The sequence below is a fragment of the Callospermophilus lateralis genome, chromosome 6 (genome assembly GCF_048772815.1).
Source record: "Callospermophilus lateralis isolate mCalLat2 chromosome 6, mCalLat2.hap1, whole genome shotgun sequence".
Classification (NCBI taxonomy): Eukaryota; Metazoa; Chordata; class Mammalia; order Rodentia; family Sciuridae; genus Callospermophilus; species Callospermophilus lateralis.
The window spans coordinates 25837759-25862001 of record NC_135310.1 but is presented as its reverse complement, the minus strand read 5'-3'; the positions used below and the strand labels follow the sequence as shown (position 1 = coordinate 25862001).

Sequence of the window (24243 nt, the reverse complement as noted above, 5' to 3'; positions counted from 1 at the left end):
TACAAAAGCAGTCTCCAAGTGAGAGAAAGTACAACCAGTCTGTCTTTGCCACAACATCCTTGTTATTAAACTTTATAATAAATCCCTGGCAATAGGAGTTAACAATTCAATCATGTATGTCTCATTGGCGCCACCTACTGAGCGCTGGTCTTTTTCTATAAATCTCAGTTAACAAATCAACAGCTGAAAACACAGAATGAACTGAATCAAAGTAACAAAAGAATGATTCTGTCTCCTGCATTTTATTTTCATCCTTTCTACTTAAGTTGAAGCACAGTAATCAGAGAAGTGAATGGCAACTCAGAAAAGTTTTAAATTTTATTAAATATGATACTCGATTTGATAAAAAGAGACTTTGACAAAAGCAAGTATTATTAAGACATATCTGCCTTACTCATCTTACAGGCTAATAACAAAAATTATATAAATTAATTAATAGGAAAATTCTTTGCAAAACATTAAAAGTGCAAACCATTCTATATAATTTAACCGTAATGCAATGGAATTTTTCAAAAAGGTTTATAATACTACCTTTGAACTCATGATCCAAGTTAGCTGCTACGCTTAGGTTCAACTGAGCTTAGCATTTAGAAAAGCTGGAATATGTAATTTTACTAGAAAAATATTTTCTATGTTAGATGATTTAGAACTCATTTTTCTATTGTCTTCTCATTTCTGTAAAAATTGAGTGGTGACTTTTTTTCTCAGTAGTAAATTGTTTCTGGGTCAAATCCCAGTCCCCACTCCCCTCTGAAAGAATGTATTGTTGCCCTCTATCATCTCTTTTACAAAGCTAAATTTATTTTTCTCCACGTTTTTACTGGTGCATTGTAGTTGTACATAATGATGGAATTTGTTGTTTGTACCTGCACATGCTATAACAATATAATTTGACCAATATTATTCCCCAGATCTTCCCCTAGCTCCTCATCTCTCACTCCTTGGTCCCTTTCCTCTACTGATCTCCCTTTCATATTTAGGAGATCCACCCTGCATTTATCTTCATTTTTCCTCTCTAGCTTCCACATATGAGAAAAACAACGTATTACCCTTGACCTGACTTTGACTGATTTAGCTTAACATGATGATATCTAGTTCCACACATTTTCCTCCAAATGCCATAATTTCATTTTTCTTTATGACTGAATAAAATTCCATTGTGTATATAAACTATATTTCCTTTATCCATTCATCTGTTGATGTGCACCTAGGTTGATTCCATAGTTTGGCTAATGTGAATTGGGCTACTACAACACGAGTATGTATGTATCACTGTAGTTAAGATGACTTTAATTCTGCAGAATAAATACTGAGGAGTGGTATAGCTGGGTTATGGAGTGGTTCCATGCCTAGTCTTTTGAGGATCCTCCACACTGATTTCCATGGTGGAAAGGTTTTCTTTTACAATCTAAAGTCATATTTATTTTTCAGTTTTGAAGACAGATTGAGTCATTTACACAAAACACGACATATGAAGACTTCATTTATGAAAATAAACATTGGTGATTCAAACTTCTGACTTTTCTGAAACTACTGAAAGATTCATAAAGCACGTGAAAAAAATAATATGGTCAACAATCAAACTCAATGACATTTAACCACTGGTGAGATTTATAAAACAGGAATATTCTATACAGAAAAAGCTTCACTCACAAATTTAAGCTCTTTCTTGTCTGAAATAATAAAACAATGTAATTTATAATAAAATAAAAATGAAATAATTCCATATATGACTAAACACATTTATTATACTCATTTTTTCTACAATATACCTAACACAGGTAGAACATAAATTTTGGGTTGTTTGCAGACTTATTTGTTTTGCAGTGCTGGGGGTGGAACCCAGCACCCCCCGCATGCTGGGCAAGCGCTCTACCACTAACTAAGCCACAAGCCAGGCCAGAACATCAGTTCTAAGGAATAAAACAATGCTCACATTGCATGTGTTCTTATCTACAGCATCCAAGTGTAAAAAGTAGCTTTACCAAAATTGGAGGCATCTAAATATCTACAGGCATTGAAATGATTGTCATGAACATAACTGCCTGGAATGTTACCTCCTCACATGGAGGCTTTGACATTTTGTAAATATAATCACAGCTCAAAATCAAAGTCAATCCCACTGTCCATGTGCAAATGTATTATTCCTTAATGGAAATCATCCTCACATACAGTTTCCCATGCCTTCTCATGTTCGTGGCTATTCTTCCTGATCCCCTAGAGGTTTCTCAGCATGAAGAGCCCAATTATAAAATAGGAAAAGTTCCACTCAAAGCCAATACAGGCAGCTACAAAGTGCTCTGTAGAGGTTAAAAGACTGATATGAATTTGGTCCACAGAATAACCTTCAGTGATATTACCAGAGAAGACAAGAATTTGAATGAGTCTAGGTTGGAAAACAAATTACCTTGTCGGCTTGAAGGCAATATCCATGGGTCAGAGCTGAGACCTTTTACTTTGGTATTGTGTGGAGAATTATCTCTATCACTTTTTCCTTTCCTTTTCTTCTTTTTCAGAAAACTAGGTGATTTTGACATTTTTGTTGTTTGTAATCTGATATTTTCCCACAAATTATCTTTCAGAAAGTGGAAATTGCTCTCATTAATTACAGGAGTGATGAAATCATGTTATCTATTATCTTTCTCAAAACCCATTATAACTTTAAATCAAATTCAAGGTATTAATTATTAATACCTTTCTCATATTTATTTTTCCTTCTGGTTTCAAATGTCTGTATAAGTCTAGCTGATATCAACATTAGAAGAAAATAATATCATAGTTTTAAAAATGTAGTCCTGTTAATATTTCCTTAAAAGGCATTCAATTGATAATGATCATCAGGAAACACTTCATCAAAAAAAACACAATTGCGTCTCCAAACATATTTAACTTACATACCAGAAACTTTAATTCAAGGAGAAAATACAGAAGGACCCTGAGCATAAGGATGGTAACATAGCACATAATTATTGCAATTGTCAATAAAATTTAATGACTAGGGTTTATGTCCCTGGTGTTGAACTAGGTGATTTATACCCATTATTTCTTACTATATTCAAAACAACTGTATGAATTGCATATTATTATTACCACTTTTCAGGTGACAAAAAGAAATCTAGAGCAGTAAAATAATATACTCATAGTCACCCAGCTAGACAGCAATAGAATAGAGAAGCAAACTTTTGTGAATCCCATGCACTAAGCCAGGCAAACTGGCTGCAAAGATTAAAAGAAGTCAGGGACAGAAAGGCATCTACCACGTGTTCTCTCTTGCATGTGGAGGTTTAAAAAGCTGATCCCATTGAAATAGATTAGAATAGTGATTGCCTGGAGCTGGCAAGGATGAAAGTAGAGGGAAATGGAGGGAGGATAGTTAAGGAGCATAAGGGTGTAGCTGAATAGGAGGGATAGCTTCTAATGTCGTATAGCACCATAGACTCACCATGGTTGTCAACAAGTATTTATGTATTTCAAAATAGCTAGTAGATATTTTGAATATTCCCAACACAAAGAAATGATAAATGTTCGAGGTGATGGATAAATCAGTTACCTTGATCAACAGTATAATTTGAATCTTTTTTTTTCTATCAGAGCTTTATAGTTATTCAGAGTAGTTGGGTTCATCCAGGACAAACTACTTTGAATCTTGAATGTCTCTCAAAGACCCATGAGTTAAAGCCAGTCCCCCAATTGAGCTGCTATTGAGGTGTAGAATAACCTTCAAGAGGCAGGGGCTTAATGGGTCTTTAGTTGATCAGGATCATGCTCCCAAAGAGGCATATGGGACACTAACCTGCCTTGCTCTCTCTTGTTTCCTGGTGATAAGATGAGCAGTTTTGCTCTATCACATCCTCCCACCATAATGTGTTGCTTCTCCACAGGTCCAAAAGCAATAAGGGCAAATAAATCATGGACTGGAACCTCAAAAATGTGAACCAAAATGAACCATTTCTCTTTATATGGTTAATTGATTATGTCAGATTTTTTATGATGACAGATAAGAGGCTAACAACTTGATCATTGGACATTGTGTTCATGTATTTAGATATCACACTATACCCAATAAATATGTACAACTTCCAAGGGTCAATTAAAAACTGTGTGTGTGTGTGTATGTACTTATTTTAATTATATTTTTAAAGGCACTTTTTAAAAATTAATTCAGAGAAGTAATTTGCTCACCAAGCTATGTGTCTTCAGGATTTGGGGTCCAAATGAAGTTTGTTTTGTTTTGTTTTCCTTAATTTACACAAAGATGTCAAACAACCTTATAATATACCTGGTATTGCAAGTGTTCTAAAAATTCAGGAGAAAAGTTTGTTTTTACCTCAGTTGATCAAGGATGGAATTCTTCAGCTAAGGGATTTAAATTCAACCTAAAAATAAATACAATTTTAGTTGGGAAGATAAAGAGAAGGGGGAGTAAAATAGAGCATTTTGAATTCACATGTGGAAAAAATATTAGGCACATTTTAGATATAGGATATAGTTAGAAGTGGCTGAAGTACAGATTTTCTAACAAGATGATGACTGAAAGGCCAATTTGTGGAATGCTCAGAACACTAAATTAAGGGATGAAGTCCATGGTTATTAAGCTGTGAGAAGATATGAGGATTAAGAAGGGAAACAACAAAACCACACAGAGAATGATTATTCTGGCATTGGATACAGGTTTTTTCAGATCTAACATTTTCCCACAATCATCAAATTTAAATACCAGAATCTTTTGGAATTTGACATAGAGATAAGACTTGTGAAAAATTATCCAAAGAATTTAAATAATCTTAATAAAGATAAACCAAGATATATTTTTGGCAACCCTGTCTATCCTCATAGTCTCACAAAAAGATACATCCACCCAAACATACATATTCACACCAACAGAAAAATACCTGTCAAGTTTACAGTTACAATAGAAAGCTGTATGTAGAATATTTGACTCTAAGAGTTATCAAAATATTTTTGGACATAGATAGGCTTTCAAGGAATTTTATTTTCAGAATCTTTTAGGAAGGACTCATGGGAAAATTAGTTGGACCATAAATCTACTAAATGATAGTCTTGAAACTCTACAGTTTGTTACTGCTTTTGAATTCTGAAATGTAAGGAATCAAAAGAAATTTAAATGCCAATTCTTCTTCCTATCAACTCCATGGAATTCATTTCAGCAGTGACTTACTTTTTGTCTAAGTCTCTTTGTGTCATTGGACAATTAATAAGCAATTTGTAGCCAAGTATTTTTAGGACACATTCTCTTTAATTCTTATGCATTCATGTTTCATTAATAATCTAGTGTTAAATATTTTCATATTGATTGATATAAGATCACTTTCAGCTTATTATACTATAAATTTTAGCTACTATTATCCAAATAAGCTGTAATTATTATTATCATTGTCACATAATTGTTTTAAAACTGTTATTAACTACTACTAATGTTATAATTATTGATATCCTTGGAAACCTGTCATCTCACCAAAAATAATTTTTAAAATTCTGTATGTACAGTTTACAGATAAAACCTCTTGGAACACACAAACTCGTCTGCAGTTGTTTGTATTCCAATCTTGGTAACATAATGCTGGGGTTGGCTTCCACTCATTTGTATGTACAATAACACTTGCAGTGATAAGGTCATTAAAGGTCACCAAGATATTTACAGACCTTTCACTACAGGTTGTAAAATATATACCCCTAACACATCAAGCTGGAAAACCATTCATTCTAAAATTATCAGAAAACATGAGATGGTTTTAGTGGTGTTGGTTTATATGATTCATAAAACTCAATTATAGTAAGTAGCATATTAATAGAATCATCTCACATATGGTTTTATATCTGGCCAGCAACAGTATATCTGCATTATAAGATACACGTTAACATTTTATTTTTTTATTTTTTTAAAGAGAGAGAGAAAGAGAGAATTTCAATATTTATTTTTCAGTTTTTGGCGGACACAACATCTTTGTTTGTATGTGGTGCTGAGGATCGAACCCAGGCCGCACACATGCCAGGTGATTGCGCCACCGCTTGAGCCAAATCCCCAGCCCACACATTAACATTTTAAAGATAAATTAACACATACCAATACTTAATAAATAGAAATTCATGGGGAAAAATGGACATTACATTTTCCTTATAAAAAAGAGCCAAGGTGATTTATAAATTACGTGTTCATAACAGGAAAAGACATTAATCAGCTTTCAAAAGCTAAATTTGTCTGGAGCTCATTATTATTCAAAGCAGTGAATTTTCCCTGGTAACATGTCACAAAGGGAATAAGAAACGGAAGTTCTAATGATAGCCCAGCAATTTGGCACAAGATTTAATTCAGTAACCTGCAGCTTATGCACATAAGACTGATTACATGCACAAAAGTTCACTTCTAGAAGCATTTCATAAATTAAAGGAATGCTCTATATTTCAATTACAAAATATGATTCAGTATATACTGAAATCAAGAAGCAGTTACAGTATAGTGCTTTGTTAAACATAAAGCAATCATTAATTTTTCCCAAACTAAAGCATGAACCAAAAGCATCTACAATTTCCCATTATGCACAACATTGAAAACTGACAACAAATTGATGACTTGTGGAATTATATTGATAAAAATTGGAATGAAGTCAGGAATAAGCACTGACAAAGAAGTAGCAGTAAGCATAGGCATCCTAAGTTTGATTTTGTATTAAATAATTTCATAAGGCCATTGATTAGCCATTGTACATACATCTACAGATATTTGGTTCACAAAAAGAAGAAAAAAGGAAAGAAAACTGGACATGCACAAATTTTTAAATTTAATATTTATCAGAAAGATAAATACAATCTTCCTATCAGTAAATCTACATAATTACTAACATTTTTGGTATTAAAGTGATTTGAAATAACACAAAACCTAAGTATGTTGAATGATACAACTAATACTCCAATTGTAGCAGATTTGTAATCAACACCTAATTTACTACTAAGAATGTTCATTATGTGCATACAGCCAACTTTAATAGCCAAGTTCCTCATTCTCTAATGGCAATGTGTGGTGACTTTAGATTAAAGCCCTCCATATGGAGACCGTTTCATAGTAGAAAATTCTATTAACTAAAGTTCTCTTATACCTCTAGATGATTATATAGGAATCACTGATTGGAGAAGTGCCCATGTTCAAACATCTTTTGGAATAGATGGGCTATTCCAAGAGTGACAGGAGGCATTGATACTTTAGGAAGTTGACGTGAATCTGAGAGACTGGAACAGTCCATCCTCTGGCATGCCTGAAGGGAAACACAGTTGCCTAAAGCTGTCATTTTATGATTTCAGGCTAGTTCGTGTAGCTATATCCATCCTTTCTATACCTCCTTCATATCCTTTCTTCCTCTTTAATCCTTGCTCAGCAGGCATGAAAAGTACTGAGGAATGCATGTATTATAAAGGTCTTTTAGTTTAAAAACATAAAACATTTTCATACTTGTTAACATGATATAGGTTATGCTTAAGAAGCATAGGGAAGAGAGGATAAAGAAATCATCTTAACAATTGTACAACTGTTGATCCAATTGGTAGGCCGTTACCAAATCTCAGGGAGAACCAGAAGATTGGGTTGGTTACATTCAGAATGCAGCATCCTCTCATTTGCATATTTCCTACATTATTGCTCCCCAAGTGCTATAGTTTAGATCCCCCAAAGTCCAGCCATTAAAAGACTTGGTTCTCAGTGTGGCAGTATTGAAAGGTGATGGAATCTTTAAGAAGTGGTCCCCATCTAGGCACAGTGACGCATGCCTATAATCCCAGCAGCTTGGAAGGCTGAGACTCGAAAACCGAGAGTTCAAAGCCAGCTTCAACAAAAGCAAGGCACTAAGCAAATCAGTGAGACTCTGTCTCTAAATAAAATACAAAATAGGGCTGGGGATGTGGCTCAGTGGTCAAGTGCTCCTGAGTTCAATCCCCAGTACCAAAAAAAAAGAAAAAAAAGAAGAAGAAGAAAGAGGAGGAGGAGGAGGAGGAGGAGGAGGAGGAGGAGGAGGAGAAGGAGAGGAGCCCAGTAGGATATCTTCAGGTCATTTGAAACATGCCTTTGAAGAGGACAGTGGAACTCCAACTCCTTCCTCTTTCTTTTCCATTCTCTCTTAGGCCATGAGGTGAGCAGTTTTGCTCTACCACACACCTCTTTCCATGATGTGCTGCCTCATCACAGGCCCAGAGCAACAAGGTCAAGCAGTCATGGATTGAAACCTCTAAAATCATGAACCAAAAACCATTTCTCTTTCTAAGTTGATTTTCTCAGTGGTTATAGTGTTAGATAATTGACTAACCCCTCAAGTGGGTTAGACTGGGTTTCATATGAACAGATTCTAAGGTGTACAAGATGCTTATCAAAGAGAACTTTCAAGAGTTTTCTCCACAAAGAAATGAGGAAGACAGGACTGAGTAGAAGAAACCCCTGCATTATGGTGGAGGCTAAAGTTTTGGTCAATACGAAGAGGAGCCCTGCAGCTGGGATAACACTAGACTATTCTTCTAGATTGGAATGGGAGTAGGCCTGCATTGGCCAGTTACAGATCAGCCATGTGTCACCCTCTGGGAAAAGACATAAGCTTGGGGAGAAACTTCCCTGCCAGGCAGAGCTATGCTCAGTGAAGGATATAGTTGTGCACTGTCGGCAATCTACATTCCCAGCAGCCTGAGAATGGTATGTAGGTAAAGTATCATAACATTCCCGACTTCTGAGTCAAGCCCTCTCCCCATCTAAACAACTAGCTCATTAGGCCTGGCCTTCTGTACCAAGTCTATTCATGGCTGCTACTGGCTGCTGCCCTAGGAGCTGATCCACACAGCTGTGGCCAGAAAAAAATGGTCTATTTTCACCCAAACTAGAGCACAAAGGATTGTCAAGAACCCTTAGGCATAGCAGGAACTTAAAATTTTATAAACTTATCTAAGTATGTCAAATGAGCAGTTTCGAACAATATACTAATATTTCTATGTTTATTTGGTGCTTACAATCTAGGTATGTTAAATACTTTACACAGTCTCTCTCATTTGATCCTAACAGCAATCCTATGTGGTAAGTATTATTGTTTTTCAGTTGCATATGGGAAATTGAAACAGAAAAAAGTATATACCTAATACATGTAATATTATACAACCAATAACTTACAGAACTTGAAATAAGTGTGTCAGTGTCTTTTGTTTTAAAAACTCGACTACACAACCTACATAGCCTGGCTTATTACTGACCACATAATAACTTGATACTTTCATGGAACTCTGTTGACATCCCAATTTTAAGTATTAAGTTATATCTTCTATATTGCAAATATTGTAAAAATTGACATTATATTTATTCAGAGATCCCATATCCAATAACCTTAGGTCTTGAGAACATTGTTGAGTACCATAAAACCAGTGTAAGACTCAGTAAGAATTGGAGTGATAGGATTACATGTTTGCTTCTGCTTTAGAAAGTTAGAAAAAAGGTCCCCAAAAAACCTGCAATGATCATTATAAAAGATGAGACAGACATTGAAAAATAAGCAGCATAGAACTTAAGAAAAAAGAAACAAACCAAGCAAGCCCTGAAGGGGAAATCCTAACACAACCAGTGATCTCACTAAATCAAGGAACCAGAAATCAATATTGGAGGCAGTAAAAATGGTTTGAAGTTGCTGGTAAGACCATCGTAGAAGGGGACCTAAATAGAGAACTCCAGACATTTGCAGAGGGATCTTACTTGAATCTTTGGCTGAGTATTGAGCTGCTCTTGAATGAAAAGTAACTGCTCAAGACCAGAGAAAGAACCATCTGTAAGGGTTTGAAGTACCACCTGGGCTGAAAGTAGTTTGTGTCTCTACAGCACAATGGAAAGACCTTGTAAGGCAAGATAAATTCTAGAGAATTCAGTCATGCACCACATGACATTTCCGTAATGATGTACCACTTATACAACAGTAGTCCCACAACGTCTAGTGATAACACAGTCATCTTAGTTTTTAAGGTCATGCTATGATATTCACATAACAATGGAATCACCTAACAATGCACTTCTCAGAGGCAGCCTTATCATTGAGCAGTGCATGACTATACTCAGAAGAACATTACTTTAGTTATGAGCTTAAATTTGCCCTATAATAAAAGACAATTCTAAACCCATCTTTAAAAATGTCTAAATCAAGCCTCAAAGACATCTGAATGATTCCAGTAGACTAACTGCACACCAGAACAAATTCTAACAAGGTTTAAAGAAGACAATAAAAAACAACAATGTAAAATTTACAATGTCAGGCAACCAGTCAAAAAATATCAGGTATATAAAGTGCCAGAAAATATAACTAATTAAGAGGAGAAAACCAATCATTAGTGTTATGGTTTAGATATGGTGTTCCCCCAAAACTCACATGTGACACAATGCAAGAAGGTGGAGGAGAAATAATTGGGTTATAGCCTTAACATAATCAGTGAGTTAATCCCTGATGGGATTTACTGAGTGGTAACTGGAGGTAGGTGGGGTGTGGCTGGAAGAAGTGATTCACTGGAGGCATGGTTATGAGGTATATATTTTGTATCTGAAGTGTGAACTCTCTCTGCTTTCGGATCACCATGTGAGCTGCTTCCCTCTGCCACACTTTTCCTCCTTAATATCCTGCCTCACCTTGAGCCCTGAGGAATGGAGCCAGCCACTTATGGACTGAGACTTCTGATCCCATGAACCCCTAAATAAACCTTTCCTCCTCTACAGTTGTTCTCGTTGGGTCCTTTAGTCATAGCAGCAAAAAAGCTGACTAAAATGATTAGAAACAGACCTAAAATGACAGACGTGATGAAACTAGAAAACAAAGATATTAAAAAGCTATTAAATTATGCTCCATCTGTTTAAGATAGGTAGAGAAAAATATTAGCATGACTACTAGAAGAGAAGATTAAGAAGAGATCCTCAAATTCATCCTCTTGAGTAAGATTGACTGTAGAACGGCAGGCAAGCTTTTTCTTAGTGGGCCAGATGGTAAATACTTTAGCTTTATAAGACCATATTTCTGTAGCAATTATTCAACCCTGACCCTGTGGCAAAAGCAATCAGAGATAATATGTAAATGACTGTTCATAACTATGCTGCAATAAAAGCAGGTTTCATAAAAGGGATGGCAGACCCATGGGCTATAGTTCACTGACCCCTTCCTAAGGATAAAAGTACAGCATCAGAAATGAAAAATGCCTCGAATAGAAAAGATCAGTGAAATTAGCAAATGAACTAAATGAAACTATAGATATTTTGAAAGCAGAAGATGGAAAGGATTCGTTACTATCTGCATCTGCTATGGTTTTTTTTTTGTTTGTTTTGCTGCTATAACAAAATATAAGTTCCCTTCATTCAGAGTTTCACATCCCATGATTTCAGTTACGCACAGTGAACCACTGTCAAAAATACTAAATAGAACGTTCCAGAAATAAACGATTCTTAAGTTTTAAAGGGTGCACCATTCTAAATGATGTGATGAAATCTCTCTGGGCTCACTCCATTTTGCTTGAGAAGAAAACCTTCCCTTGATTAAGCATCCACTCTGCATATGTGATCCACGCATTGGTCACTCAGCTGTCCCAGTTATCATAACAACTATTGCAGCATCAGTATCACGGGACTTGTGTTCAAGTAATCCCTACATAGTATCAATGTCCCTATGCTTAAGTCATTCACCTCATTTGATATTGTTACTGAGGCTTTGAACATCTCACATCATCACAAGAAGGCTGAGTACAGTACAATAAGATATGTTGTGAGAGAGACTACCCTCACATAACTTTTATTACAGGAAGTTGTTAGAATTGTTCTATTTTATTATTAGTTATTGTTAATCTCTGATTTGACTAATTTATATATTTAACTTTCTCAAAGGTACTATGAACAGCAAAATATGTAGAGAATTCATCACTACCTAGTTCAGGCATCTACGTGAGCACTTAGAGTGTATCCCCCATAGATAAAGTGGATTACCATACCACAGACTGGGTAAATTATAGATAAAAGAAATATGTTGGGCTTATGGTTCTAGATGTTTTGAAGTCCAAGAGCATGATGCTGTCTACAATGAGTCTGATGTCCATGGTAAGAGTGAAAATATTATTTACTAAAAAATCAAGTACATTTTCAGACATTGTGCAAGATATCACCTTACATACTCTCATTTGATCACAACAAATCACAACACCTCTTTTAGCAAGAATTATGTCCCCCTATTTTACAGATTAAAAAACTGAAGCTCAAGAATTAATGCAAAATGCTATAATAATAATTAGTAATGGTAGAAAAAAGACACAAACTGAGGTCTTTTGGATATGCAGACAATGTTTGACTTTAGAGTATGGCTGTGTGGATGGAGTATCCAAAAAATAAATTGCTGTATCTGTTACCCAGCTAGAAGTCATACAGAAATATCTGAAATACAAACTCACCGAAAAAGAAGGAAAATAAAGCCTTTAGTTTAACTGTTGGGACAAGCAATTGCTGGCACCATTCGAATTGCTGACAATAAATCTCAAAGGTAGTCCAAGAGCTGCAAGTATGGTTATATACTTAGAATCATAAAACCATAGAATTGTGAAATTACTTACAGATCCTTCCTGTTAAAAAAATCGGAAACATAACCCAGAAGGTTAAACCATTTACCCAAAATAACATCATTGGTTATTGACCTTTCTATGAAACCATCCCCCATTCCATTCCAGAAAATATAAATTATTCATACAGAAAGAAAACCCCAATGTTGGCAGGTCAGAGATTTCAGTGAGATGTGAATTGATTAAGGGGTGTGATTTATGAATCTAGGCAGCTACCCAGATTGCCTTATCTCAGCTGTCCTTCTGGGAAACCTACTATTGTGAGTACCTAAATTGACCCCAGTTCCACCCATTCAGCAGTCACTGGGTATCTCATGAGGAGGAAGGTAAATTACTATGACACAATATATAAAATACTTAGAATCAAAGAATATTAGAGAGGAAATTTATATTGAGATAATTTACCTTTGTTTGCCAGATATAAGAATAAGAGTATGTGACCATACTCCCAATGATTAAATTTAAATCATGTTCCATTTTAAGTAAATTCTCAGCAGCATGCATCTCAAACATATATTCATATACATATGTACATACATACACATGCACACATGCTCTTATGTAAGCTTTTTGAAGGCAAGGGCTCCACTGGTCTCACAGTTGCTGGTACTGTAGATGCTCAATATTTATTAAATAAATGCAAAAATCATCAAATAAGTACAAAAACATAGAAAAGCCTGGCTCTATAGCAATACATGTAACTGAACTTACTTTTTTATCTTCAGCTTACTGAGGTCTCTGACAAAAAGTTATAAATATTTAAATTGTACAGTATAACATTTAAATATTCATATACATTGTGAAGTTAAATCACCACAGTGATACTAATTAACACATCCATCCTTCTCATAGTTACCTTTGCGTGTGTGAGTCTTGGAAACACTCAGATCTATTCTTTAGTAAATTTAAAGTATACAATACAATATTGTTAACTCTAGTCACACTGCTGTGTGTTAGGTCTCCAGAAGTTATTCATCTTGAACAACTAAAATTTTGCCTTCATCTCCCTGTTGGCCTTTCTCCCTATCCATGGCAATCACCATTTTACTCTCTACTTCTATAAGTTGGACTGTTTTAGATTCCACATGAGATCACAAATGATTTATCTTTCTGTAATCTGGCTTATTTTGCTTAGCATTTGTCCTCTTTTTTACCCATATTGTTGGAAATGACAGGATTTCATTTTTTTAAGTCAGAATAATATTCCTTATCTATACATTCAGCATCTGCAGACAGACATTTAGTTTGTTGGGTATCTTGGTTATTGTTGAATAATGCTGAAAAATGCTCCAATGAACATAGGAGCAGAGGCAGATAGCTCTCTAAGGTGTGGTTCATTTCTTTGCATACAAACCAGAAGTGGGATTGCTGGATCATTAAGGAATTTCTAGATTTTTGAGGAACCTTCATTATCTTTTCCATAATGGCTGTACCAAGTTACATTCCCAACAGCAGGCAAAGCTTCCCTTTTCTCGACATCCTTGCTAATACTAATTTTTCTGTTTTGTTTTACTTACTTTTTTCCAGATAGCTTGCTGCCTATTTACAGAAATGCCGCTTATTTTTTGTAGTTTGATTTTTATAACCTTCAATTTCACTGAATTCATCTGTCAGTTTTAAGAGTATTTTTGAGAGGTGGTGGTAGTGAGTCTTCAGTATTTTTCTCATATGACTATGCTATTTGCAAACACAGATACTTTCACTTTTTTTCTTTCTGAGCTAGATTTTTTCAAATTACTCTGGGTAGGACTTCCAGTATTATACTCACTAAAAGTGGTGAGTGTACAAATCCTCCTTGCCTTTACCAGATCTTAGATGGACAGCTTTCCATTTTTCCCCTTTGATGATGATGGTGGCTGTGGGCTTTTTATATAGGGCCTGTGTTGTGTTGAGGTCTGTTCCTTCTACACTTATTCCACTGAGAGTTTTTATAGTGAATAGTCATTCACATTTGTCAAATGGCTTCTCTGTGTTTATTGAAATGATCATGTGGCTTTTATCTTTCATTCTGCTAATGTGGTATATCACATTGATTTGCATGTGCTGAATATTTTGCATCAACAGGAAAAGTTCTTGTTATTATGTATGATCCTTGTAGTGTTCTATTGAGTTTAATTTGCTAACGTTTTATGAAGGGTTTGGCTCTTATGACCATCAGGAAGCTAACCCGCAGTATTTTTATGGTGTCTTAGGCTTTGGCACATTGGTGATACTGGTCTATAAAATTAGTTTGGAAGTGTATGCTTTTCTTTCATTTTTTTAAAAGAGTGTAACAAGGATTCTTATTAACTCTATGAATGTTTTGTTACATACTTTTAAAATACTAAATTACAGTAAATAGTATCATATATAGCATTTACAAATTTGTTTTCATGTCTTAGTTATCATGCATATCTTTTACACATTTTTATTTCTTTCAGTCCTTACCTTGGGTTCTGCACAAAATTAGAGGTTTATTCACTTCTGGGTTAGAGCAGATAAGTCCTAATTTTATTTTTAATCTCGACAGAAATGTTAAGATACCCACAAGATCTGTCAAAAGATTATACATTATTTCCAGGTCTTAGATTTGCACTGGCAAACCACAGTGATCATTAAATGTCAGCAACTAATTTTTCCCACTAACACCAATAATAGTAGGTCTGAACTTGTCTTCCCTCCTTTGTCTGAAAGTGAAAGTTTTAAGTTAAGTTTGAGCAAGTAAGCTGGTAATTTTCCCTCAAGTTTTAATCCGTTTACTTAGGAAACTCATGCAGTTATCCTGCTCATTTTTCAACTCCATAGGGTTAGGAGAACAGAGGTAAATTTTAATAATCACATTTACTTAATGCCTTCCCCCACTAGACATGGTTGCAGAAATGAATGCCTTGGCACATAAATAGACTCTAAAGGAAGAGAATTCTCCTTCCTGAGTAGATTAAACAGAGACAGAAGAGAAACTGAAAACACATGCGGGATTTACATTTGATATTCATCCTTCTCTAAAATATTTTTACTCTGGCTAACACAAAGGTTCTGTACCTGAATAGAATAGTGACACATCCTTCTTTAAAAATGATAATTGTGCTGGGGATAAAGCTCAGTTGGTAGAGTGCTTGCCCTGTATGAATAAGGCCCTGGGTTCAATCCACAGAACTAATAATAATAATAATAATAATAATAATAATAATAATAATAACAATAATAATAGATTTGTTAATATTCTGTAGTCTACATAATAAGGAAAATTAATTGAAAACAACAGGTGGCTTACTCTCATTGAGTACCGGAGAAATGTTCCCTGAATTTTTTGATGATCCACCTACAACAACCATATGAGGCAAATACTTTTGTCAGTTAGAGAATCTGAGATTCAGATGTGGTAAATAATTTGCTTGAGATCTCAAATCTTTAGTTTGAGAGCCCATGATATTAGGTACTGTGTGCTCTTCCCATTCACAGTGATGCCACTTATTTCTTTACTACTCCACTGATATGCACTGTCCTCTACTTGGTCTTTTCTCTTAATGAGAATGGTCAGGAGTGTAATATAAGGTCAAACTCCACAGCACCATCCACCTACTATGTACCCCATAATCCCCTAACATTTTCACAGGAGAAAATAAGAGAAAAATAAAGAGGGTACAAACTATTTTCCCCCTTAATTTCCCATGTTTCTGGGTCCTAGCAATCAGTCTCCATATATTACTTTGTCTAGAAGCCTAAAAATAAATTTACAAGCAAAATTTGGAAAAACTAGATAGGAGTCAGGACATCCTACCTGGGAATGGAAATATTTTGCTCACCTTAATCTCCCTGGCTGGTAGAAATTTCTAATGTAAGAAATGGTCTTGGGATAAAATTAAATTAATGGTGTGGCTATAATGTGCTTATGTTACTTAAATATTTAAGGCATGAGTAGTGAGTATCTCAGTTTGGTAAAAAGATTTCTAAAAATCTTAAAAGCATGGTCTCAGAGAAAGTCTAATACAAAAATAATAGTAAATATATATTTAAAAAGAGAAACATGGCCTTAAAATAACAGTATTCCTGTAACCCCCATGGCTCAGGAGGCTGAGGCAGGAGGATCCCAAATTCAAAGCCAGTCTTAGCAATTCGGCAAGGCACTAAGCAACTTAGGAGACTCTGTCTCAAAATTTAAAAAAAAAAATAAATAAAGACAGGGGACTGGGAATGTGGCTCAGTAGGTAAGTGATCCTGGGTTAAATTCCCAGGTTAATAATAATAATAATAATTGAATAATTATATGATTTTTGTCAAGCTAAGTATATTAAATCCAATTCATAGAAAGGCAAAATGTAATTAAGAGTGTTGTACCAACAAAAGAATCATTAGGATGCATTAAAACAGCCAGATATTGCTCAAATTATAAAAAGGCACTGCTGGTTCTCCAGTTTTCTTCTAGCAGAATAAAGCAGAAAGCAAACTGAAGAAGCTATTCAGCTTCTAACATATCATTTTTTTCTAATGTCAAAGGGAAAATACTTTCAGCCAAGAACACAGAGTACAGAACTACAGACCACTGAATATCTACAGACTATTGTCAGCAAAAGGGAATCCCTTCTATTAAGCATGAAAGCACAGTAGGCTGGAGAGCAGCTTTCAAAGAATAGTACTATGCCCTAGTCATGGAATGTTCCCTTTGTCCGAAGTAGGAAAAACTGACAACAATTCTCCCTGTGAGATTTCAGAATTGTTATGGAGCAGAGACACATATGTGCCTCTGGTTCTTCCAGTTTGGGATTAGAATTATCTATGTGATCAACCTATACCTGTATCACCATTTTGTGTTAATATTTCTGTTGTAACTCCAGGTTCTGGAGTAAGAAAGTCACATTGGAGCCATATCTAGATATAATGCAAGTCATAAAGCCATAGATTTTAGCATTGATGCTATAATTAGAGAAGAGTTTCAGCATCCTGGAATAACAGTTAAAGATGGCTGGAAGAAATAAAAATACTTATGATAGAATATTCATAAAAGAATACAAAAACAACTGCCCACAATTTTTTCCTGTCTTTGAACCCATACCTCTGTGATATGATTTTGCAGATCCATGAAGAAGCAGAAAGCTGTTTCTCAAATCTGGATTAGCAAACATGTGCCAAGCAAAGTCCTAAGCAATGTTTGTATATTGGGGGCTTCCTGTCTTGCTGCTTTTTAAAACCTGCAACTATTAGAATGCAAAAGAGCCCACGGCATTACCTTAACAGCCCTGCCAATGGTCAGAGTGTGATGCCCGTCTCACAAAAGCTGCTATCTTATTTATTGTCCAGCATTTTCTTCCTGTGAGCAAGTTGCCCTACAAAGATCAGCAGTTCTATCTTGCTCTTTTCATGCCTTGACTCTTATAGTAGCGGGCAGGCACCCCACATAGGCAGGAAAAGCAACCATGATGTAGCATTGACCATGACACAACAATTTACTAAGAATCACAATTTCCTAAAGAGAAACCACAGCCCTGGTCAACCTCTAATTTTGATGTGTAACAAGGATAATATTTTGGCACCTTTAGATCTTATTCCTTTATCTTATTACTCAGTTTGGTCAGAACCTGTAAGGGGAAAAACTGATATTATTCATTTGGCCCCTCATAGATCACCCAACAATGAAGATGATTCTGCATTTCCCTCTTCTACACGTACCATCAATTTTTAGACACTTATCTACATCCCTTAAAGGACCAATGAAGATGCTGATAATTCATACATGTCCAACACTTATATATATTTAACTATACAATAACATTCATTACTGCACAACATTAGAAGTCAAAACAGGATTTCTCCCATGCATATGGCTCTTAGGGCTTTTAGATGTCCCTTCATAGGAATCAACACAAAGGAAGCCTGGAATTCTGATTCTGGAAAAATGAGAACCTTTTCTCCAATACTTTTATCTAATAATTCTGAGGAATCATCAAGTTGCTTGTTTTTATTGCTTCCTATCCAGCACATTAATCCTATTCAGCCCTGCTATCACCTTTGCCCTTTGCCCATAGTGACAGGTACCATGCAGTCACTTCTCCACTGCTAGAATACAGTGTGAAGTCTGGAGTTAAGATCTTCAACAAATTACAAGACAAATAAAGATGAGAAAGACAGGTAAGGAAATCAAATATGTTCCATCTAGCATTATAGGTGTATGGAAGATAGAAAATAGATGCATCAATTAGAAGTAGTTACTTGTCTGTCTTGGTTAGTGAAGATCCTGAACACCCACAGCAAGAGGAACAGAGAAACTTATCTACTGAAGAATGAAAGGGAAAAAAAGTATCATTCTGATGGTTTGGGCTAGACCCCAGTCTCACCTTGATTAGTAGTCCCATAAGTGTGTTCTTAGAATTGACACCTAATCGTGTTTCTATATATGCGGCAAGTATTCAGCAAAAAGACAAAGGAACACACTAGTAATATTCAATGATAATATTTATCATAGCCTTGTTACTATTTCTTATACTTGCTAGAAGTTAGTTATATTCCATGGAAGTAAACAAGAAGGGGTCTGGGATATTGCCCATATACTTATCTTTTAGGACACACCTAATAGAACCCCAAGCTAAAGAGTCCACTGGTTTACATGCAGACAACTCTCAGGTAATTGCAGAGGCATTGAGTGCTCAGAGCCTTTGTCCAGCTGGCCTCTTGCTTTGCTGGCACTCCTGGCTGACTGGCTGGCTATGCTGATAGTGCAAGTCAAGGGATTATTAGATTGACCACATGCCCTCTGCTTTTGTGTCTTTGTTTTTGTTTTCTTTTGGGACAGAGATAGGAAAGTTGACTGGGGCCCCAGAGATCTATGAAAAAAAAAAAAGATAGAAAAGGAGGAGGGGAGAGAAATTTGCAATGATGAGTGTTTTCTGCTCTAAGAGTCATGAGAGAATATAGGAGTTTGATTCTGGCAGAAGCGAACCAGCAACGTGGTTCAAGAATTAACCCACAGGGATGCCAGGATAGCATTTCCTGAGACATGTCTCTAAATTACATCAAAAACTTCTATGAAGGATGTGTAAGTATGATACCAAAAAATAATCAATTTTTATGATATTTGTGTTTATTGACCTGATTTACATGAGTGGTGATAGGTAAGTTCCTCTATATTTATGGTGAATAATATAAATAACAACCTTATACTTCAAAATATTCTGAAGTTAAATCTATAAATAGAAGAATTCAGTAAGTACCTTTAGATGTTGATGTCTTAAAATGATTCATTCTTTCAATTCCATAATTAAGAAGCCAAAAAAACTTGTAGTGACAACTAAATAAACAATATTTAAGATAGTGTTTAATATTCAATCTGTCATCTAATTTTCCAAAGGGCTTAGAGGGGAAGAGGATATTAATTGAACTCAAAGCTGCTTAAAATATTTCTAAAAATAATACATTTCATTGACAATATGTCCCTATTTGACTGTTGCATTTCATATTTTGAGGGTGAAAAGGCATGAGAAATCTCATAATAGAGGCATTGTATTTGTCTGATGATTGCTACAAATCTATCTTGCTTCAAAACTTCTTGAACCTGAAATTTTAAAAATGTGATCATGAGAACATCCTTTAGAATATTCCTTTATTAATGTTTATTTTCAATGACCTTTTTCCTCCTGAAACTATAAAAGGTTAAACCTCCGACCGTGATTGGTCAATTCCACACACTTTTCTTTGGATCTGTCCGAATGTTCTTCCTGGGAGTGTTAGGTTTTGCGGTTTATGGGAACGAGGCTCTGCACTTCAGCTGTGATCCAGACAAAAGAGACATAAACCTTTTCTGCTACAATCAATTCAGGCCGATCACTCCACAAGTAAGTTTTTCTGTGAGCACATTAACATTGACTCCACAACACACAATTTTTTTTTTAAAGTAAAATAATATCAGTAAAAGGAGTATTTTAACAGGCATGGTTTCCAGAATTAATATTACTTTTTCTCTCATTGGCTGTGTATTCAGAAATTCTATCATCTATTGATACTAAAATTATACTTCAGATTTGTATTTAGAATATAGAAATTAAGTAGCTACTAAAATTAAGTAATTCATTATTGACAGGTAAAATATCATCATATTTTAACAATTACTGTGTTTGGGTTGTAAATGTCCTAGTAATTAAATATGTCAAACATTGCTGTGCTTATGATCTTCTATTTACTGTTTGTAAGACTTCTATGAAACTTAGAATTTTTAATTTAGCTTCTGTCAAGAATCGGCATTTTTTAGGGTATTTTTGGTTATATGTTGATCCATTGATTTGACTAAGATATTTCTGACATACATTAGGTATTCTGGGCATTACAACTAGTGATTGTCCTGGTTCCTGGAGCTATTTTCCATCTTTATGCTGCATGTAAAAGCATCAATCAAGAATGTATTCTTCAAAAGCCCATCTACACTGTGATCTACATCTTCTCAGTTTTATTAAGAATTACTCTAGAGGTGATAGCATTTTGGCTTCAGATTCACCTCTTTGGTTTCCAAGTAAAACCACTTTACTTGTGTGATGCTGCATCTCTTGGGAAAAAAATGTCTATTATAAAATGCATGGTTCCAGAACATGTTGAAAAGACCATTTTTCTCATTGCAATGTATACATTTACTGTAATCACAGTGGTATTATGTGTCACTGAGGTTTTTGAGATTGTATTTAGAAGATTATGTTTTCTAATTAGGCAATGACAAGGGTTAATCATGCCATAGTTATGTATCATTTTTATTTAGTTTCATTTATTCAGTGAGTACCTCAATTTCAAATATAAATATATGTTCTTAAAATTTACTTTGGTGTGTCTGAAATTTATGTCTACTATAAAGTGTAATACTAAGATCTAAGACAGAGATTGTTGAACAAATGTTTCATTCTATTTTAATTTTAGCATTTATTTTATTATAAAATATATAGAAAACTAATGTCAACTCATCAACATTAGTTAATCATCTCTTCCCTCACAAACAACATCTTAGTTGATCAGATCATTTTGTGGCTAAACTTTCATTATCTTTTAGCATACTGAAAATTAATGTTTAGGGATGGTAATTTAGGTGTTCAAAGTCATAAAAACTAGAATCCAGATCTTCCTATTTCCCTTTCCTCTGAATCATGCAGTTTTAACATTGAGGATGTAACTATTTTTGCATTCATATAAAATATAACTTACTGAAACACCAAAGTTATAATTATTGAAGGAGTAATTCCATAGTTTGATCACTAACTTGAAGAAATGGAGCAATTACATTTTTAATACTTACATTGTTTTCTTGAAATTTTTAATATTAAATGATTTGGAAATATAACCACCAAATAAATTTAAAATTTTATGAATATTATTGTGCATGGTTTCCTCTTTTCTTGTTGTTCCCGTAAGTATCAAGTAAAAATAACCTTTACTTGATTGAAATAAAAATTATGTTTACATTAAGTTAGACTTCCTCCATAGCTATAAAACTATTTAAAATAATTTCATATTGATTCATGCCTTTCTATCTGCCTGTCTTACTAATAGTCATCTTCATTTTATATCATTTAAAATCCTTATGTAATATTGCCTTACATTGTTGTCTTATTAGAGAAATAGCCATATCAACCAAATACTGAGGATTTTAGTATTTTATTAAGCATTATTGAGCCTATGTTTACTATTATGAATTTCTGGATTTAATTTTTTTACATCATTAAGCTTTCTCTACATGAAAGCATAGGAGTAAATATAACTTTCCTTCATTCAATAAGTAGCTACTGAATAGCTAGTTTTAACATGTACTGCATTGGGAATTCATTTAAAAAGATAGTTGAAATTTAGTATCTATATGAGAACACATTCTAATGAGCAGTCTAGTACCAAGCCAAGATAGTGAGGACTGGAATAATAACTTACCCTAAAGAAAAATAATATTTATTTATTGTCTTTGTTTAAGATATCTGATCTTTGGTATCAATAAACCAAAATATTAAATTATTATTATTATTATTATTATTATTATTATTATTATAATATTTAAATTATCTAAGATAACATACCCCTTTATTGTTTATATCCAAATTGAACTGTTCCCAACAATCTGCCCACAAAGATACACATATTATTTATTATGAGTTATATTTTCTTTCCCACAACTTGGCAAGGCTGCTAATCGTCAATTGGATGTCAAACATAGTGTCTTCTACCTTGTTGGATGCTAGATAGTTTTCTATTGAGAGATATTCCTAACGTTTCTTCTGGAACATAGTTACGTTACTTGAAAATGGTAGTTGCCTCTGCTTCCTTTTAAACTTTGCTAGATGGGACCAGTATAGTCCTTACTTTGCCCAGTGACAAAGGCAAAAACCTTTCTGAGTGCCCTATGAGGTGTCCTTTTAATGGTTAGGAAATGTATTCCTTCCACTACTTAAAATCCTAAGTAGCATCCTCACACTGGTTGACCCATGGCTGCCGAATAAACTGTTGCATTTGCAGGGACAGGTCCTCATTGTGCCCAAGGAAAGAATGAATGCACAACGGGGAAAAGGGCTTCTTCCTGGTTTGCCTCTCATTATTTTCCTTCGGGAAGATCATGCTTTCAAAAAAAAGGGCACAGCCGATTTTCTCTTAATGTATGCCCATTCATACACAAATATTTTGATTTATTTTTTTTTTATTTAATTTATCCTTTAAAGTTGGGCATTGTCAAAGTTGCCCCCTCGACAAAAGATTTTTCCACTCTCACTGTTGGGAACAGCAACGATTTCAGTCCTGTGTACATCTCAGGTATTGTTCCTTTGAATCCTTTTAAGCAGTTCTTGCCCGAAAAATATGTTTGAAGATGTTACCCTACCCAAAACTCAGCTGAAGACCTTTGCAGATCTCAGGTGTCTTGCTTTGTGGCTTCACCTCTAACTACAACGGTGTGGCCTTTGAATTCCATCCTCTGTGGCCTTCTTGGACTGTTTCTCCTCTATTGACAATGTAGACAGATGGATTTATGAGCCCCCAAAGGAACCCTGCTTATCTCTACGTCTTTTAAGAAAACAGCACTGCAAAAGTTTGAACATGTCTCCAAAAGTTCATGTGGTAGATACTTATTCCTTAATGCAACAGTATTGAAAAGAGAGATCTTTATTAGGTCATGAGGGCCCGGCTCACATGAATGGATCCATGTTGTTATCAGGGAGAGGGCTTGTTATCAGAAGAGTGAATTTGTTATTTAAGCAAGTTTGGTCTTTTGCTCTCTCACCATGTGATTGACTCCTTTTGCCATAAAGGTCATCTCCTGATGCCAGATCTCTGTTCTTGGAATTCTCAACCTGCAGAATTCCAAGAAATAAATTTTTTTTCTTTATGAATTACCCAGTCTGTGATATTTTATTATAGCAAGAAAAAAAATGAAACAAGACAAGTATAAATTGTCATGTTTAAAGATAGAGATAAGGTGAGAATTTGTTTGGACAATCTTTTTAATTTCTTACTGAACCACTGTTCTATTATTTCATTTTGTAGTACCTACATCAGGATTGTTAGCAAACAGTATATCGTCCTGGATAATAAATGTTATATGTAAAAAAATTGAGATTTAAATATAAAAATTCATTTTCTGACCAAAATGAAAATATAGTAAACCTAAAAAGAACAGTTTTACTAAAACTAAACAAATTGACTGGTGTG

The 24243-nt window shown here is 34.7% G+C and overlaps 1 protein-coding gene across 1 annotated transcript; it reads left to right on the top strand.

Annotated features, from left to right (window-relative positions):
• The first annotated feature begins 19579 nt into the window (after window positions 1–19579).
• Window positions 19580–21283, top strand: Gje1 (gap junction protein epsilon 1). The gene is made up of 3 exons (XM_076859680.1): window positions 19580–19618; window positions 20232–20414; window positions 20888–21283. The coding sequence occupies exons 1-3, from the start codon at window positions 19580–19582 to the stop codon at window positions 21281–21283; spliced, it is 618 nt and encodes a 205-aa protein (XP_076715795.1).
• Window positions 21284–24243: the final 2960 nt, after the last annotated feature.

Excerpts from the sequence above, each read along its gene's own strand:
- Gje1 (XM_076859680.1), top strand. The coding sequence starts at position 19,580 with ATGTCTCTAAATTACATCAAAAACTTCTATGAAGGATGT. Across the intron at positions 19,619-20,231 it reads AAAACTTCTATGAAGGATGT|GTTAAACCTCCGACCGTGAT; the intron begins GTAAGTATGATA and ends AAACTATAAAAG. Across the intron at positions 20,415-20,887 it reads TCAGGCCGATCACTCCACAA|GTATTCTGGGCATTACAACT; the intron begins GTAAGTTTTTCT and ends GACATACATTAG.